Source organism: Polypterus senegalus, chromosome 3, assembly GCF_016835505.1.
Source record: "Polypterus senegalus isolate Bchr_013 chromosome 3, ASM1683550v1, whole genome shotgun sequence".
Lineage (NCBI taxonomy): Eukaryota > Metazoa > Chordata > Cladistia > Polypteriformes > Polypteridae > Polypterus > Polypterus senegalus.
The window spans coordinates 59,494,517-59,515,445 of NC_053156.1; the positions used below are offsets into that span (position 1 = coordinate 59,494,517).

Genomic DNA, 20,929 nt, shown 5'->3' on the forward strand with positions numbered 1-20,929 from the left:
GTGCTCTCACATGAACTGTCAACTGTGGGACCTTCTATAGACAGGTTTGTGCCTTTCCAAATCATGTCCGATCAACTGAATTTACCACAGGTGGACTCCAATTAAGCTGCAGAAACATCTCCAGGATGATCAGGGGAAACAGGATGCACCTGAGCTCAATTCTGAGCTTCATGGCAAAGGCTGTGAATACTTCTGTACATATGCTTTCTCACTTTTTTTATTTTTAATAAATTTGCAAAAATCTTAAGTAAACTTTTTTCACATTGTCATTAATGGGGTGTTGTGTGTAGAATTCTGAGGAAAAAAATGAATTTAATCCATTTTGGAATGAGGCTGTAACATAACAAAATGTGGAAAAAGTGATGCACTGTGAATACTTTCCGGATGCACTGTATATACAGTATGGCAGACAGGACAATGGTACAGTACTTAGTACTGCTGCCCTCACAAATCAAGCAGTCTGAGTTTCGAATCTCATGCAAGTTGGGTCCCCCCTTTCTCCTCATGTCTACGTGTGTGTGGGTTCTGTAATGGACTGGCACCCTATCCTGGGGCTTCACTTACTAAACAATTGCACAGACAGGTTTGGTCTTAAATTCCATGGATCTGGGTTTATCAACGTTTATAAAAGAAACAATCTTATAGCTACACAAACTGAAGGGAATGCCAACACACGTGTCTTTGTGCACAGCAATTGTAAGCTTCTGCATGCTCCCATTTCTCCCCAGATGTCATATGGCTTATAGGTCAAGGACATAATCTGAAAAAAAAAATACACAAAAAAGTTAATTAGGCTCAGCTAACATCCAATGTGACAATCTTAAGATTTAAAATGAAAGGTTGACCACAACAAGAATGACACAACGAATAGGCCACGAGCAATGCCGAAAGACTGTTTATAAAAAAAAAAAAAAGATAATAGAACGGCTTTTTAACTCTACTTAAATTTAAAAAAAAAAATGAAATGCTAAAATGTGTTATATTGATTTTGATGTGGATTATAATAAAACATACATTGTTTTGGTGTTATTATTTCCAAAAATCCATTAAATTGTGACATTCACCTTACTTACTGTATGAATTTGTAAAGTGCTTCAAAATGTTCAAACTGTGCCTGCCTGATTAATAAGGCCATCGGGACTTCTCATTTGTGGAAGCACATCACATTAGACGTGAGATCAGATGACATTTTCACTTTTCATTTGGTTATAATTTACCTATTAGAGGTCTTATTCTATAAACCATAAATTTACCAAATACTTGTAATCTGCTTTAACTTTTTTTACTGATAGAATTTTAGATATAACTTTATTTGTCCCTAAGAGGAAATGTGTTTTTTTAACAGAAGATAGATAGATAGATAGATAACGGTTTGAACACAGACCAAAATGATGAAAAGGGAAGAAAATTAAAAAGAAATAAAACTTCTAAATTGGCAGTCCGAGTGAAGCACTATGCAGACTGTAATGCGAAGACAGGAGAGAGAAAAAGGTTTGGGGATTCCACCCAGTATAACAGCAGCCAATAACAAAACAATCAAAAGGACTGAGTCCCAGGGTGCAACAGTGTCAGCTCGAACTGTCCGTCGACATCTCAACAAAATGAAACGCTATGACAGGAAAGCCAGGAGGACCTCACTGCTGACACAGAAACATAAAAAAGTCAGACTGGAGTTTGCCAAAATGTACTTGAGGAAGCCAAAATTCTTCTGGGTGAACATCTTGTGGACAGATGAGACCAAGGTAGAGCTTTTTGGTAAAGCTCATCATTCTACTGTTTACAGAAAATGGAATGAGGCCACGAAGAAAAGAACACAGTACCTACAGTCAAACATGGTGGAGGTTCCAAGATGTTTTGCTGCCTCTGGCACTGTGGCACTGTGCAAGGCATCATGAAATCTGAAGACTACCAAAAGATATTGGGGTGCAATGTAGAGCCCAGTGTCAGAAAGCTGGGTCGGCGTCTGAAGTCATGGGTGTTCCAGCAGGACAATGACCCCAAACATTCCTCTAAAAGCACCCAGAAATGGTTGAAGATAAAGCACTGGAAAGTTCTGAAGTGGCCAGCAATGTCCGGATCTAAATCCAATTGTCAGAATTGCCTTTTTTTTCCTCTGTTTTTTTGTGTTGTTCAAATGCACATAAAGGAAATAAACATGTGTATACCAAAAAATTTGTAATTGCAACAATTTTCTGGGAGAAATGTTGCATTTTCTGGGAATATTCCAGGGGTACCGATAATTTCGGCCATGACTGTGTATTAAATCATAAAAATGATTTACCCCCTTGGACTTTTCCATGTTTTAATTGTTTTAAAACATTGAATCATAGTGGATTTAGTTTGGGCTATTGACACTGATCATCAGAAAAATACTATTTAATGCTAAAAAAAAACTCTATTACAGTTACTAAAGACAAAATAACTGACTGCCTAAGTGCTCACTTCCTCTACCTCGACACACATAAATCATCACTGGCACAGCCAATTCATCAAAAATCAGTGAAATGGAGGTCACATTTGTGCAGCCAAGGGGACTCAAGTGATTGCAGTCTAAAAGCATCTGTATGTGGAAGGGTCCATGCTGGTGAGTCAGCATCTTGGCAAAAGATAAAGCAGGAAGACAAATGAACAAGTCAAAAAACTCAAAAAGTACCAGTCAGGGGATAGAGAAAAGAATGCTTCTAAATTATTAAATGTCCCTTCTAGTGCAGTTTGTAGAGATATACAAATGGAAAGGAAACAACACAGTTCTAAATTTTCTGACAGCTGGTTGTCCAGGAAAACTGGGTGACCAGGGTAGGAATTACAAGCTTCCATGGCTGGGATGGCAGAGACTGAACACAAATATTAAGGAGAACAAAGAAAAGATACACAACTTTAAGAAGCTGAGAGCTACACACTCTCTTATCATTGTTCTGGGGGAGGATGTAGAGAGAGTGACTGAATTTAATGAATGTACTATCAAACTAATATAAGTAGGGTTTAAACAATAAAAAGTCATATTTTCAAATGACGTAAACTGTTTTTAGAACTTTAACACGTCTTCTTTTCTGTTACTGGCTGCGACTGAGAAAGCAAATTTCATGTTTTCTTGGGTAAACGCGAATGTTGGGAGCAGGCACTGATACAGGGTATTCCTGCACCCACCTCATGACGATCCACCTCAAGATCCCAAATGCTGCCATGCAATGGTTGACACCCAGCACCACACTACTTCAAATGGAGCGGAACGGAACAGTGTTAGATTTTTTACAGCAGTTAGAGTGTCCATCCTGCCACCAATCCCAACGTTTTCTGCCTGCTAGATGCAGGTTACCATCACACCCAGGATGCAGCTTAAGGGCCCAATGGAGTACAGTCACTTCTGGCATTTACGGGATTCGAACCAGCAACCTTCTGATTGCCAGCGCCTGCCCCTAGCCTCAGGCCCAGCGCTCTGCCTAAACATGACTAAATAAAAATAAAAAATAAAAACCTTAAAGCTAGTGAGATGGTAAAATAAATGTAGCTAAATACAGGGCAATCCTGGAAAAGAACCTGATCCAGTCTGCATGAGAAGTACAACTTGATTTATTTTTCAGCAAGTCCACAATCACACATTCTTTATAAAAAAAAAGCTGCACAGGAATGGCTTAAAAACAATTTTAATGTCATGGTATGGCTGAGACAGTGTCCAGATCTCGATCCAGTTGAGACGTGGCGACTGGACTTGAAAAAAGCCATCCACTCGCAATCCACATGTAACTCATCACCACTTGAGCAGCTGCACAAAGACAATTTGGGGAAAAAATGGCTGCCAACAGCTCATCTACTACACACTGACTTGAAGGGGTTGAATACTTATGCGATCAGATATTTTCAGTTTAATAATTGTAACAATATCTTTAGGAGATATTTTCTCTTTGACATTTAACCATTTGTCTGATGCTCAGTGTCAAAGCCTAATTATTCTAAATTTCCTGTGATTCAGTATCGTAAAATATGAACAAAGGGGTGAACACTTTTTATAGGCATTGTATGCTCACTAATCATATCACCAGAGACATGACATTAATGACCCTATAACCGTGTTTGTTGACAGAATCGCAGCCTTGCGTCAGCTGAGCCTTGCCCGCTTGTGCTTACCTGCTTTATTGCCTGCCATTGTCACAGACTCTAAAACAATATATTTTGATTTTCCAGTAAACAGAAGTGCTCAGGGCACATAATAAAACGTTTACTCGGGCCTCTGCAAAGGGTCATCAGAACTGCAATCTCACTTCTTTTTTTTTTTTTGCAGCAAATATTTTCTTTTTGTTCCAAGCTTGCTGTTCATGTGCCTCTTTAGCACAGTTAACTAGGAGTGATTTCTTGCCATTATATAATACCATACAAGTATACTTGAGGGTATTCTCAGGGTGGAGAGGACTTGTTCTTGTGCATCTGACTTTAAGAAGATTTGTGATTTATAAACAGTCCTGGAATGCTAAGGATTTAGGAAGATTTATTTGTACATGCAGGTATTTTTTTAACAATAAAAAATTCTTTACATTTATATATTACACTTTTCTCGCTACTAAAAGCACTTTAGTGGTGGTTGAAGTGGCTGCCCACTCACTGATGTGTAGCCTCCATGTTGATTATGCAACAGAAGCCATTTTGTGTCAGTACACTTACCACACATTATTTGTTAGGTGGTGAAGGGGTGGGAGAGAGCGCCAATTAGACACAGGGGAGGATTAGGGGTACAAAGTGACCAGGCCATGAAGGGCAATTTAGCCTGGACATCATTAATGACCACAGATTCAGGACCTCAGTTTTATGTCTCATCTGAAGGATGGTGCCATTTTTACAGCACAGTGTCACGTCGCTGCACCGGGGTGTTGGGATTCACATTGAGACCAGAGGGTAAGTGCTTCCTGCTGGTCTCACCATCGGCTCTTCCAGCAGCAGCCTAAGCTTTTCCTAGATTGTCTCCCATCCAAGTGATGGGTCCGTACATGCTTAATATTAGGTGGTTGACCTCTTGTGAAGTACATGTGGTATTGTTCTTACATTCCATACATGCTTGCTAAATTCGGCCCCAAGGTTGGCTCCTGCTTTGTGCTCACTACTGCCAGGGTAGGTTCCGTACCTCAAAAACTGGATCAAGCAGCTTTTTCATTTTCAATAAATTTGTAAAAATTCCTAAAATCTTATATTCTCTTTATCATTCTAGGGTAGTGAGTGATGTTTGATGGAGAAAATACATTTAAATGATCTTAACACAAGGATGCAACATGAATTGAAGAATTTAAATAAATGAATCCATTCATCTGGAAGTATAAGAATTTTGAACCAATTGCTTTACTCACAGTTTGCTTCATTAAAGATGTTAAAATCACAGCAAGAGCAGAAATCCATGCCTTCCATCAAGGAGCTGGGATTGTCTATGTGCTGACATCCCCACTTCAAAACTCAAAAGTCAGCAGGAAAAATCAAGCATATACCACAGACAGACATTGGGAGAACTTAAGGAAAGCATAAAATCTAAAGAACGCTTCTTTATAATAAGAGATTAGCAGTTGTGATCACCATGTTTGAAGGTTTTGTACTTTAAAAACTCAAAAGGTTGAGCTATGGACTAAATTCAGTGTTCACACAAGTCTTTCTTTCAGTGTCTTAAATGCATCTGTCAAACTTTGAGAGCTTCCGAGTATTGAAATGTATAAGCTCAAAGCTAAATATCTGGAATTTATCCAAAACCAAGTTGTCCACAAGTTTTCATCAACTGGCACATATGTTCTTAAATTACAATGCTCATTGAATATTTACAACAGACACGCACACCATTCCAAAAATGCTGTAGATATTTAAAGGTATCTTCCAACTAAAATCCAAGGCCAGTTTTTCAATAAAACAATGCCATTCCCATTGCCAAAGGAAAATAGATAAGAAAACACATAAAAAAAGGGTTACCAACACAATGTTTCAGCTTCAACTGTGTAAGACAAAGTGGGCATTGCCCATTCTGATAGGCATTAGAGGCACATCAGGCCTTTTAAGGCGAAGATTTAGAAGACATCCAGCTGTGCCTTCTCTCGCTTACATCCCAAACCAAGTGACTGCACTCTAGATTGTAGCAAGATTTGCCTGGACTTCATCTGATAAAGAAGGTGTAAATCAGATAAAAGTTATCTTTCTAAAGGCCCCTCTACAAATTCTTTCAGTCCAGAAGGTGCAAAAAGCACTCAAGCAAGAACAAAAAACATCTAATTCAAGGGATGGCAACAGGGATGGACAGCATAACTCACCAATGAGAAGACCCCGATTTTGTAACTGCAAATTGCGCTTCCACCTTCCTTCATAAATCAAAATGCACTCATCTCATCAATGTATACTCTCCAGGAAATTCTCTGGGGAATTCTGAGGCAACTCTGGAGCACTCTGCCTTAACGTCACACCTAAGCAGATTCTTTAAAATGACTTCGAGCTGAAACCCGCTCTGTGTAACTTAAAAATCTGATGAACCACTCTCTCTCTGGTGCTGAAGACTGAAGCCTAGAAGACTGAGAAGCAGCCATTACTTCAAGAAGACAACTTCAGCATCCAAACTTGAGAAAGAGTCCTGCTTTTCCATATGAAATTGCAGAAGACACAGCAGAAAGTGAGTTGATAAAGCAGCATCACATATCATAAAGGATCATGCAGCAAAGAGAGTCCACTCCTTCTCCTTTGAAGTCATATATAATGGAGCCATACAGAACACCAGATTCTAATGTCTCAAAGATTTCCTACAACAGAGTTCATCAACTTTGCACTCCAAGATCCACACAGGAGTACTACACCTAATTTTTTTTTTCGATGTCAAACCATGTAGGTTTTACAGATGGTCGACAAAAAGGTTTATTCGTATTTTCATGAGGAATGGGAGAAGTTTGCTATAATAAACCCAACAACCACCAATACTGCGCTACATTAAATGATGTGAAAAAAGTCTGGAAAAAAGAAAAAAAAATCCTGCATTACTTGTGTTGCATAATCCATATGTCAGTTATCCAGTTGTATGCTCAAAACATGCAAAATCAATGCATTTTTGGCTAATATTCTTAAACACATTACTTTCAGAAAAGTCACTGCCCACCATAAAAAGCATACACCCATAATACCGTACTTTTGAATTAGAGATGTGTCTCTATACCTCATTCATTGATCACGTTTACTCTCTTAACATATTACACATGCGTTGATGATCTCAAAGTTAATTCACATGTAAAGTTCTCCTAGGGTCTTTAAGCCATTTTTATTGTGTTTCTCTGAATCAAAAACTGACTCAGTTTCTTACATTAGCAGCCACAGATTGCTATGGCAGACTTCATGATCAGGTACTGTGCATATCTAACACCATCTCCCATAGTCACCAGTGAGATCTGTTAAGCTCAGGAGAGCAACCATAGCTGGTATTTTTTTCAATAGCTTTTTTTAAGGTCAACTGTTTTTCAATTGACAACATAATGTCCACAGCCAGGTTCTAAATTGAGATGGAGGAAGACACATAGTGGGTGGTGTTTTTTTTTTTTTAAGGAAAATCTTTAGTCTACTGAGATAAAACCTATTTGGAAATCACAGGATTACAACCAAAGCCACCATAAAGAAAGCAGGGATAGACTTAAAAGGAATGACTGTGGGTGATGTGATATGTTGCTAGCGCACAAGTCACCATGGTCATTATGCCTAATGCTGACAGTTCAGAACATCTACCTGTAAATCAATAACAAAGTAAAGAGACAATCCTAAAATGCACATGAACCCCTGGGATATTTTTTTTGACAACCAGGAACAAACCTGTAGACCAGCACAAGCAAGCGAGGTTGCAGCTGAAATATATGGGAACCATTCTGGGAGGAATGGTTGACATTAATAAGGTCACTGAGGTAGTTAACCAACACCACTGTGGCAAAGTCCCATGGGTGGATGAGAAGTGTCCAGAAATGCTGAAGGCTCTGGATATTGTTGGGCTGTTATGCCTTTTCATTGTTGTGTAGTCAGCAAACCAGGGAGGTGGCCCACATTTTCCAAAACTATCAGGGGATCACACTCCTCAGCCTCCCTGGAAAAACCTATGCCAGGGTACTGGAGAGAAAATTCTGCCCAGTTATGTTACCTCTGATGTTAATGTTGATTTATTTTGTTTTATAATTGTGTCTTTCATTTTTCTATTCTTTAATATGTAAAGCACTTTGAGCTACTGTTTGTATGAAAATGTGCTATATAAATAAATGTTGTTGTTGATTGAAGAAGGGCAGTGAGGATTCTAAGAAATGCCACAGTGGACCCAGCTCACTACCTTCATAATGATCCAAAAGAGAGCATGGGAATACACCCAACCAATCTACATTTGTTTTGTGAACAATGAGTAGGCATATGACCGTGGTCTTAAGGTATTCTTAGTACAGAGGTGCCAGGAAAGTACAAGGTTCCAGAGACCCTAATAAGGGCTATTCTGCGTCTGCATACTTGCAGAAATATCAAATGATGTGGCGCACTCCACCAAGGCTGTGCTTTGTCTGCTATACTGTTTGAGATTTTCATGGACAGGATATCAAGGCAAAGCTGGGTGGGGCAGATGTCCAGTTTAGTGGACTTGCGTCACGTTTCTTTTTTTTTGCAGGTAACATGGTCCTGTTGGATTCATGGGGCTGTGAACTCCTGCATGCAATAAAACAGCTTGGGACTGAGTGTGAAGCTGCAAACATGAAGATCAGCACCTCTAAATGTGAGGCCATTGTCCTCAGTAAGAAATAGGTGGATTGTCCTCTCCAAGTAAGAGCTGAGTTACTGTCTAAAGACCTTGGCGGCTTTGTTCACAAGTAAGGGGAAAAGGGATGGTCAGACAGACAAGACAGAATAGGGTGGCATGCACAGTTATGAGGTTATTATACCAATTCATAGTGGTGAAAAAGGAACTGAGCCAGAAGGTAAATCTTTTAATTTACCAGTCAATCCATGTCCCTACTTTCACCTAAGATCATGAGCTTTGGGCAATAACCGAAAGGATGAAATTGCATGGAAAAGTAGCCAAAATTAGCTTTCTCTGCAGGGTGGCTGGACCCCCCCTAAGATTTTGAGTGTGAAGCACCAGACATGTAGGAGAGAGCACATCTGTTATGGATCTCTCCATACGAAGGTTTTACAGGGATGACCAGCTAAGAAGAGACCCCAGGGAAAAGACAGGGCAGGCTGGGAAGGTTATATCTCCCAGATGTCCTGGGAACATCTTGGGATTCAACAGTACAAGTTGGTAATTGTGGCTGGTGAAGGGGACATATGGGCCTAATTGCTAAGACAATAACTGAAACTAGTTACAGGAAGGCCTAGCAGACCACTTCAGGGAACATATTTGAAACCTTACAAAGCCTATTGGAGATCACAGACCTTTATAATAGTCGCACAAATCTGCTTGTTCATTTCCATTGGGCTTCACTGACACTTTTTAAAGAAAAACATGGACCTGACATTTCTCCAGATCTTAATGACTAACTTCAATGTCTCCCTTCATTGTTGCTAATGGCAATTTTTTTCTTCACCTTCTTTCACCTGTTCTACCTTTGTTCTCTTCTTCCCCTCCTGCATGTCACCTGCTTTTTCCTTTTTAGGTGCTCACCTGATGAGGCTACATTGCCATAAATGTGTGTCTTTAAACTTCTTTTCTTTTCAATGTGGAAATGACTTTTACCTTTTTCCCTTTGTATATGCACACTGACACAGCCCTACGCTAACTCAATTTAAATAGTTGGTAAATGCATAATACCCAAAAGAAATGCAAAGTATTTATGTAAAAAAATCAGAGGCCTAATGTCACAAGATGTAAAAAGGTTGTATGGACTTATGTAACAATATTTAACTGGTTTCTTAAATAGGGCCAAGTTAAGTCATTTAGGAATAATTATTTTTCTTCTTCTTGTTAAGAGTTTTAACAATGTCCAATAATAAAATAATCATAGCCGAGTAATTTCTAGTATTATAAAGCTGACAAAGGACAAAATTGCCTTACAACTTAAATAACTAGTTTGAAATCAAAGTAGGACACTTCCTACCTATAGACAGATTGATTAGTACAACTTGCCTGGAAAATGATTAATGCTTTACATTATGTATTTATCAAACATAATGTAAAGCATTAATTATTTTCTAACCAAGTTATTTCTATCTGCCTAATTACAGCTACCAGATGGCTTCTTTAATTATTAGTTATTTTAGTTGTAAGAAAATTCCATCTTTTGTCAACTGCATAATTAGTAATTAACTTGAAATCTGACACCTCCACAGAGGTGGGCCGGGATTCTCCGACATACAGCAAGGGGAAAAGTGGGAGTAAAAAAACAGCCAATGTTTGAGAAGTGGTATTGCCGGAAGGATGTATTTATATGGGGAGTAGGAGCAGGAACTGGAAATTCACCTTTTTAATTTTAGGAAGTACTGTGGAAGCTGCTTTATCCTAGAAAATTAAATGAGACAATATATTTGATAATAAGAACTTTAGCTAGTAGTAGCAAATCTAGTAATTTTATATTGGAAATAGTTGGGATCGATGCATTGGCTTAAGCTATCACTGACACCAGCTTTCTGGATCAGAGACAGTTTAATTTTGAATTGTTTTAATTATACTTCATGCATTCTCATTATTGTGCATCTGAAATAAACAGTTTGTTTAAAAAAAAATAAAATAAATAATGCTACTGATCTGAAGGCACATAGTCTGCTCTCCATACTGAGATGTTCATAATTTGCTATGATTTCATTTAACAAAGTTTTAGCAATAATCAATTCAACCTGAATAAATATTGGGCAAAGACAAATTGCCACCTCTTTGGGCATAGGTGTCTAATGTGTACAGAGGGCTCAAAAGCATCCTTTTAAAACTTTGAATTAGAATCTATGGCAAATTAGTTACTAGCTAACCAGACAAGCAAAATACACAAGAAGATAATGATTAGACCTTAAAAGATTGAAAAATAATTCTTGCATGTCTCACTGCAGAGGTTGAAAAATTACGAATCTGAGCTGGGGATCAACAGCATTAATGTACACAAAGGAGATATGTTCGTGATACTCCTTTCACCTTATCTTCCACAGGTAATCAGATGTCAGAAAACATTGAATTGAATTTGACATACCTCATTTAACTAAGAAACCTTAATGTAATACTATAAAAATGATCTCATTTTTAAGTAAATGTGAATATACAATTCATGTTACATTTAAAATATGCTGATAATATACCATACACACAATTCTGAAACAATAACCTGTGAAGATAAATATTTGATCAAGTCTTTCCAAAAAAGGATTCTTTTCTAAAACCATTGTTTTTTTTTCTTGTTGAAGGGTGGATATCACCCATTCATTAGGATTCTTTTCCAAAACCCTTCTTTTTTTCTTGTTGAAGAAAAGGGTGGATATCAGCCATTCATTCTTTAAAGTATTTTACTAATGAACACATTGAAGTAAAAGTAGCTGTCAGATACACGAAGTATGATGTTCTAAATGAAACGTCATAATGCTTCTGATGCTGTACATATGGTACATATCTTCTACTTGTAGACTGAAAAAGGGGAAGTACTATTTTGTGTTTGCTCATTAGCAATTATTGTAAACATTTAACTTGTTCAGAAACAGAATTTTTACAGAAAGGTATTAAACATCTCAGTTGTTCTGTGATTGCAAGGCAGTACAGTGTGAAGAGCTTTGGACAAGGATGTTAGATCATTTGCATATGAATTTTTGTCACATCACTATTAACTTGAATAATTTGAGATACTCCTTTTGGGAAGGAGGGATGAAAACACAACACATATGGTAAAGGACATCGGCAAAAAACAACGTGCTGCCACACGTATGTTCCATAAAACTTCTAATACTGGCATGGGGCTGAAGTAGCAGTACTATTTATCTATCAGTGCTCTACCTCTAGATCACAACCACCTGCAGTGAGACTCTGAATAAATCCCATCTTTAGCTATTTTTTAGTGATCAAAAGTACTTATTCTCCCCCCCTATGCTAGCATTATAGTAAATGACATATTTCAGGCAATGTAACTGTTTTAAAGTGTCATTAGGAAATAGAAAAAAAAAAAACATGGCCCCATTCACGTTATGCTGAAAACAAACACACAATTACTGCCAGGAGGTTCACAGTGCTAACAGGAACAAACTCATGGCAATGCTGAATGACATTTGCTCAGAAGGCTCAATGATACCAGCTTACAATATAGTTAGCTTTAATGAGAACTAAAGCTGTTTTAGCATTTCAAGAATTTAATGGTGCTAATCCCAAACGATGCACTTGCATGTACAACAGTAGAGTCTTTTATTGTAATGGTTGAAGACGGGCAAATGAAGTGTAAACCAAGGGTCTAGGAGGAAAGGGCCATTTTAATACTCTTGCTGTGAAGACAGGAAATTTTGACATTTCCCTTAGCTGTCATCATATATATTTGTTTTACTTCATTTATGGAAATCGACACATAAAGATGGGCAGAAGCTATTACAGGGGCAAGGACAAGATATATTGAATTCTTACAGAATGAGAACTCTTAGTAAGGACATCCTTGAGATGTTCATATGGTGGCATAAATGAGCCATGATTAAAATACTACCAAAAGAAGGGTGTTCCTACTTGTGCAACAATACAAAAATACCAGTAGTCCAGGGCATTGAGCCATTTTGCTACAAAGTAAAAGTTGTGTGCTGTTCTGCTCCCTGAAACAGAAGACACAAAACACAATATTTTTGAAAAGATCACCCATGACCCCTATTAATAACAAAACTCCCAAACACCTTTCAATACAATGAATGAAACATGTTTGTCTGTCCATCCACACTAAAATATGATGCTGAGCAAAACTAAATCAGAAATAATTTGGCTGACAAAAGTTTACCTGTAAAACCAGTTAATGGGGCAGTATCAAAAGAAAAAAAAGAAATCTTTTGACTTTCAGAATATCTGTAAAGGGCACATCACACATCACTTCATTTTTATATCCCACCAATAATGTATTGCTTCACCTTACTGGAATTACAAATGTGCTAACAGTAATACTGGTACCTTTCAATATGACCTAGGGAGAAACAACCCCCTGCAATTGAGGCTACCGACATTAATAAACCCACAAAGGCATAAGCCACTAGCAGCAGACAGTGGTGTACATTAGAGTCAAAGCTTCGTAGTTCATCTCGTACACACTTCCAACAGTGTTGAGACGGACAAATTATATGGAAGTATAGAGGTGGAGAAGAGGGGTTGGGGGTTAGAGATGTAGACACTGGATTCAAAATAATATAGTGTAAAAAGAATAAAATTAAGAGTAAAATGATAGAGAAAGGTGCAAAATATATGAAACCTAAACTTACACTTGGTATTTTCCTTCACTCATCTATCTAGCCTACTCCCCCAACCCTCCATTTTTGTTAATTTACAATGGTACCGGAGGGTTCTGTTCATCCCGTTTTCTTTTATAAAGCATAATTCACAACAGATTTACAAACAAATTGAAAATGTACAATAGAATGAACAAAGCATTAATTTAACAAAAAAGACAATCTTTTTTTTAATGTCTGTGCACGTACTTTGACTTGTTTAACTTTTAAAACTGTCTTGTACCTCTCATAAAAGAGGAAAACAAGCAGACATTTTCCTGTGGTCAACTGTGAAATTCACATCCTTTGTTGGGAACGTTTCTTCTCTTTTTCTTTCTTTTTTTTTTTTTTTTTTTTTGAAATGGTCCATGCTTCATAAGTAGCTTTTCAAGGAATTTTTACATTATCCAGCTTATTTGATGTGAACAGGTTTTTCATCAATTTTTAAGCGTTTGCGCCGTGGCTGTACGAAGTCATCATCAGAGTCCTCTGTAATTTCTTCATCCTCTTCAGGTTCAAGGTCAGTGATGGCTGGGAAGCTCTGATCTATGTAAATTTCCTTCAGCTTTTCCTCAAAGAAAAGCTCAACAGTTTTACCTGCCTGTGCCACCTCAGATTCTGCCTGTAATTTAGGATGGGGTAAAGGTAAGAGAACATAGAGGGAAGACAAAGAGAGAAAGACACAGAGAGAGACAAAGAATCAGTAACTGACTACAAAGAAGGTGGATGAACCCTTCACCGAGGTATTAGAAACCGCTTACCTGCAAATTAATCTGTGTTTTCTCATCATATACTTGGATAATTCGAGACATCTAAAAAAGGGATAGTAGAATAAAAAATACAACAAAAAAGTTTTATACCACACGCAGAGAGACATACATTGGCAAAACCAAAGTGCTCCCACATGTTTACTCCTGCCATTTTCTTATTTTCGGAGTGGACTGAACAGGGAACAAATCTTGGTTATTGGTTCTCTCACTATGGAGCCAGTTCTTGCCAGCATTTTGCAAATTCAGTTTCAACCCTGTGATAAATGACTAAGGCTCACTTCAGATGACTTATTCGTATGTGTGCCAATATCAGCCAAATTACCCAATTTGGTAACATAATGGTAGAGGGAAATAAAAATATTTAAATTGTTTTTATTGCCAGTGATGCAGCATTTTGACAAAACAGCCAAGTGTTAAAACTGATTCTAAAAAGAAACATGCCTATGACAATCTGGCATGTTTTCACGTCTTACAGTTTTCAATTAACGTGCTGCTGGCAAAGATTAAGGGATGTTACAATTTTTAAATGTATTCAAACATACACTAACTAAACAACCTACCATGGAAAGAAAGCAGAAACCATAAAGCATATGATTTTTTGGAGCACCATGGAGGTATAGCTATCACTCCATTCACATATTTAATTTTACAAATGATGTAGTATATTGAAACAGACTGGGCAACAAAGACACACTTAAAATGTACCGCTGAAAAACTTGCATTATCACATTTCCTTGGTACAGAAGAAACTTATAAGATATAAATTGATTAGCAAAACTTCCATGTAGGCAAAACTATTGCCAAACACACTGCCCCAGAAAATCACCAAGATACAGTAAATAAAACCCTTAAAATCAGTAACTGAAAATGTAAAGATAAAATTACAATGTAATAACTGAACCAAGAAAAAAAACGCACACAGCATTAACTGCAGAGCAGAATGTGTGCTAACAATCTAAAACTGAAGCATGCACTTCACTGTGAATCATGTAATTTATTATATCATTTACATATGCTTGTTTGGATTGGCTAGTGGAACAACTGAGGGGGGCACATTTGAATGGAAAAGCATCTGAAATGAGCCAGATTACACAGGAAGTAAAGCAGCAGGAAACAAAATGGGGACTTTACAGGTTTACACCAACTGAATTTTCCAAGTAGTGCTGACGTTAAGGCAAGGCTGAGAAGTTAATCAGCCTACCACAAAAAATCTGCTGGACATTTAATTGTTAATCGCTATAGGCGTGGCATCAGCTTTGAAAAGAGAGGTCTACTTGTGAGGTTTGTTTTAGAAAGAATGGCCTTTTTCCACACAACTTATCAAGAGGTCATTCTGTCCCCACACCTCTCATCATGGTCATAAACACAAGACCACAAAGCGTGTGGTATAAACACAATGGCGGAGGCTATGAGGACAAAGTTCATGAAAGCATAGCTACATCTTCAGTTTAGAAACAATCATGGTTTTTAAAATGGTGACTAGTACATCATGATCAGAATTTAAACAGGGTGTGGGAGTCAAATAGATTAATACATGAGATGAAATGATTACTATGAAAGGATAGACAACAAACATCATGCAACAAATCAAAGAAACAGGATACATGCTTGACTACAAATTCCCTTTACAACCTTTCCAGTTAAGCTTTAATCACTCCGGCCTTCCAGATATTATGAGGGAATAAGTTCTGGTACCAAATACTTCACCTCCATTTTCTTAATTTACTTATTCCTACTTTAAAATTTATATTTAAAAATAATATAGTCCTGCTTAATTTCTGAATGAGAATTTGAACAATTTTTAATCAATTAATTTGATAAATGGGCAGTTATTAATACATTTTCTTTCCTTTAAAGAAACATTCTTTTCTGTTTAAGTTTTGAGAACATTGGTTTGAGGACCAGCTGTAAATAGAGAAGCTTACTTAGCAGATTTCAGGATACAAGTGTGAAAGCATATTGTTAAAAGTTAAAAAGACCAACAATCAGAGTGACAAAAGGCACACAATCAAGCTGGTTTCTATTTGGGCAAAACAGACTTGCAAAACACATGAGAACATTATTAAATCTACAATCTAAAAGATACTCATATCAGTCTTCCTGTGTAACACCAAACACAGGAAAGGTGATTTAACCTAAATAAGAAGTTAAATTTTTAACAATTAAGCACCTTATTTGTGACCTGACAAAAGAGCTGCCATTTCCTCTATAAATTACACCTAATTTTGCCTCTAATAAAAGGTTATCCCAACATGAATCATACATTTATTTTATGATGGCCACGTTGAAAATCTGATTATCTTCTACATATTAAACTGAGCATATGTTATTACAAAACATGTAAATATAACTGTGGTTAGCATTTTAGTGGTAGCATATACCAATTGTAGTATAAAAAGGCCTACAGGATCTCCACAACAGTTTTTAGAAACTATTGAAAAAGCAATGTGCAGGCTTGTAAGAAAAAAATCTAATGAGGAATATGAACCAATTTATATGCATTACTCCTCCAACAATTATTGCCTCACCTTTTAAGATATTAATCTAGTATTAAACACTTTTTTACAAGCTGGGGTAGAACATTTTCATAGCTTTCTTTTAAAATGTGATAATATACATTGGGCACATTCTGCTGTATCCAGTGGTGTTTTAGATTAGATCAACTAGTAACATGTCTAGAAAACTCCCTTATTTTTTTTTTTACATGTTTTTTACTGTATAATTTCAGGTTGCACCAAAGTGCTTTGAACTTCCACATTTAAAATGTTGTTCTTAATCTTTCAATAGATCTATGGTTTATAATTGAAACGTTGTTAAATGTGTGCGTCTTCACATAACAGTAATCGTTCAGTTTTGTGAAATTGTGTGTTGCAGCCAGGAAGCTGCACCGTTCAGGTGTTAGGGCTGATGTAGCGAATTATAACATTTAGATTAAAATTCTGCCAAGATAGTTGCCAGACATATGTAAAAAACTCTTGCATTTACATGAAATGCTCCATAAGTCTCACAGTTGCTCAGTTTTTTTTTTTTGGTAAGAGCTAAGCTTAATTTGAATGATCTCACTTCCACCATACCCAACACCAGATCCCTCATGTACAAAGACACTTCACAATTTTTGGGGTTTGTAGTTTTTGTTAATGTTTTGGTTCTTTTGTAATCCCTACTTTTAAATTTTTGGTTTTGGCCAGGACTACTGCTCATTTTTACTTAAGAACTTCAAGTAATAAGAACTGCTGAAGAAAGTTAAGAAAAGAAAATATTTTCTCACTATAAAAGAATATTACTCTTGTTGCTCTACTTCTTTTAGATGGCTCATTCTACATACCAGCATCATTAATGGCACAAATCTCAAAATGTAGTCAATTGTAATCCTTTTAGAAAATGTTCAATTTCTTTATATAAAACATTAACAATATGTAATCTCATTAATTTGATATAATTATTGTAAAAGATTTCAGGTACTATACAATTGTTACAATTTTTTTTCAAAACATAAGAAGAGAGTAAATCAAATATGGGAAATAAATTTCCAGTCTTTTCAATCAATCATTGATGGGAGGAATACTTAGGATCAACAAAACAATGATGAAAGTGTAATTTGAATATTGTGTGCAGTTTTAGGTTTAACAGAGTCTTTACATTCTATTACAAGTTTTTTCCTTTCTGGAAAAATAAAGCTATTCAGTGAATAACAGGAATCTGTCATATTTTACAAAAAGCAAAGATCTGATACAACTAAAATGCAGAACTATTTTAATTTCAGTGTTATAATTTTTACAGGAAAAAACTGCCAACAGAGAAATATTGCATATATGCTAAATATATTATCATATAAACATATACTGTACATACATTGGGTTAATCAAAATATATTACACAACTTTGTTACAAATTAACTACAAAATTTATACTACCTCCATATATTCCATTTTGCAGAATCCTTAGATAGGCTTGCCATATATTTTCAATAGTTGTTTTTTTTCTGTACTAAGACAATTTACTTTTGCCCATACATATGTATTCATACATTAACTACTACTTAGACATTTTAAAATTAGACAATTGAGTTGGTGGGGTTATGGGGGAATAGATAGGGAGACTTTATTAAACTTAGTTAAAAACAACAATAGCTGAACAGAAAAGCTTGCTATTGTTTCATTATAAGAGAACACAAAAGTATTTCTTTAAAATTATCCCAGTTTTGGAATTCTTGCCAGCTCTGGATGCCAATGTACTGCCATGTTTAATGTCAGTAAGTCATCTTTTAAAAACAAATACTTTTCATTTAATTTTTTTCGCAACAATTACATTTAAAGTGCTTCAAATTGTTTGCAACATTTTACATTGCTTGTGCATACTCACACTGACTATATGGTACAAAACCTCCATTTACAGTGCAAATGCTGACAGTATCATTAGTGCATAATTATTTAAAACATGTATTTGATACCCTCAGAGTTAATCTGCTCCCTGATAATAAACAGTGAACCTAAAAATAAAATGTTCAATTCACTGTTGAACTAATACTTAAATAGGAAACATGATAATTAAACTGCCCCTTTCAAAGTAACTTTAAACAGAAAGTGGGTTCACTATGGATTAATAATATCAAATGGTATCTTCAATTAGAAAGAAAGTGGAAGTCAAGGTTTTTGCAAGTTTACCAGCCTGCATTCATTGAAAGAACTGAAGTTTAAGTAAGCACTGTTTTGTCCAATTAAAATATTAATAACCCTTACTAATAAGAAATAAAAAGTAATTAAACTTATTATTAGTAGCAGTGGTTTTAGACATTTTTAAATATTAAACTACATATTACATTTCAGATCTAGTGGCACTCTATCACATTAGGTCATCATTTGTTCTTCCACACCTTTGTAAATTTAATTTAATAAGCGAGAGTAATATTTTTAACTTGATTTCTGAAATTCAGTGTCCCAACTTGATTTTTTTACCCTGTTCCAGCTCTATCTTCTGTTCTTTTTCCGGTTTTCTGTGGTGGTGATCTGCGACACCACCACCTGATCAAAGCACCTTGATGCCCCTACATTGATAGATTAAAGGCCAGAAGTCCACACGACCGTCCTCATAAAGTTCTTCCATGAGAACCCTGAATACAATGAGGACTGATTCAGGTCATTTATGTTAGATAGAATGCCTAGAGGGGGCTGGACGGTCTCATGGTCTGGAACCCCGTAATATTTTTTTTTTCTCCAGCCGTCTGGAGTTTTTTTTTTTTTTGATTTTTTCTAGACTCCCTGGTACTTACTTTTATTCTGTGTTAGTGTTCCCTTATTTTAATTCTTATTTATTTTGTCTTTTTTCTCTTTCTTCATCATGTAAAGCAACTTTGAGTTCCATTATTTGTATGAAAATGTGCTCTGTAAATAAAAGTTGTTGTATTTATATTTAACTCACTTGTGATATAAGCAATACTGCACAGAACTAATACATCATTAATTAATGGAATCCCTCTAAAAGTAGCGTTTGTTAAATCTCTTTTAAATAATATTCTTAAAAATTGCAAAGCAACTAATTTTAGTTTTTTCAAATTCTTAAGAGAAAATTATAATCTTCCCGTCTTAGTTTTGCACTGCTCAGGGTACAGAAACTAATTAGATTTCTTCAATTTCATCTAATGCTACTATTGTTCAAATATTTCTTCACATCTGTGAGAACTGAGTTAGTCCATAAAGCAGTATTCTTAATTGGTAAACTTTACACTTTTTAATTATACAGTACTGTGTCTAAGTCTGAAGGCAGTAATCTTCCAATCTTGTATAAAGTTAGCCAGGGTATTCTTCACGGTACAGTTTTGGGACCATTTCTGTTTAGAATGTTAACTTTCACCCATATATCATTGATAGAAGGCTACATGTGTTATTTAAAACAAATGACATGTTCTCAGCTAAATTACTAACCACTAAACAATGGGTAATTAATAACTTTCTTTAAATTCAGAAAAACCTGTTCTTCTCAAGGGTTGTAATACAATACTGAATTCTGAACTTAAACCTTTCCAAAGGTTTCTTTTTACACATGCTTTAAGGTGGTTGGTAAAGATGCATAATCCTCAAAAAGATACAAAATCCTAAAAAACAAGTTAATTGTTGTTTCACCCAACAAAGGGGCTCAACTCAGTTAATTAAGATGGGGTTTGGTTAAAAAAAAATCAGGAAATCAGTGTGTACACGCACACATAATACATAAATACATTACATATACACACACACAGAAGGTCTGTGATATAGTTTGTATACTGTCAGCTAGAAACCCACAACGGGAGAAAAGAACAAATCATGTACTGTATCTTAAAGTAAAAGACTTTTTTTTTGTGCTTTTGTGGATTTCAAACACATACACATGTACACACATAGCTATACATAAATATATATATCACAAACTCTCATATATATATATATATATATATATATATATATATATATATATATATAAACAAACTGCTCAAAAAAATTAAAGGAACACTTTGAAAACACATCAGATCTCAATGGGAAAAAGAAATCCTCCTGGATATCTATACTGATATAGACTGGGTAATGTGTTAGGAGCGAAAGGATGCCACATCGTTTGATGGAAATGAAAATGATCAACCTACAGAGCACTGAATTCAAAGACGCCCAAAAATCAGAGTGAAAAAATTATGTGGCAGGCTAGTCCATTTTGCCAAAATTTAATTGCAGCAACTCAAAATTGTACGCAGTACTTTGTATGGCCCTGTGTTCTTGTATACATGCCTGACAACATTGGTGCATGCTTCTAAT

At 36.0% G+C, this 20,929-nt stretch overlaps 1 protein-coding gene across 4 annotated transcripts in view; it reads right to left on the bottom strand.

The window, feature by feature from the left end:
* Positions 1-12,944: 12,944 nt before the first annotated feature.
* The window catches only part of LOC120525189 (E3 ubiquitin-protein ligase TRIM33-like), a 159,357-nt gene continuing 151,372 nt past the window's right edge, over positions 12,945-20,929 (bottom strand). For 2 of the 4 annotated variants that reach the window (XM_039747289.1, XM_039747288.1), the window contains exons 19-20: positions 14,139-14,189; positions 12,945-13,999 (exon numbers count right to left, since the gene is read on the bottom strand). In XM_039747289.1, the coding sequence (XP_039603223.1) occupies positions 13,790-13,999; positions 14,139-14,189 (261 nt within the window). In that variant the 3' untranslated portion in view covers positions 12,945-13,789. The remainder of the gene's footprint in view (positions 14,000-14,138; positions 14,190-20,929) is intronic. The other 2 variants (XM_039747291.1, XM_039747290.1) reach the window with 1 other exon arrangement.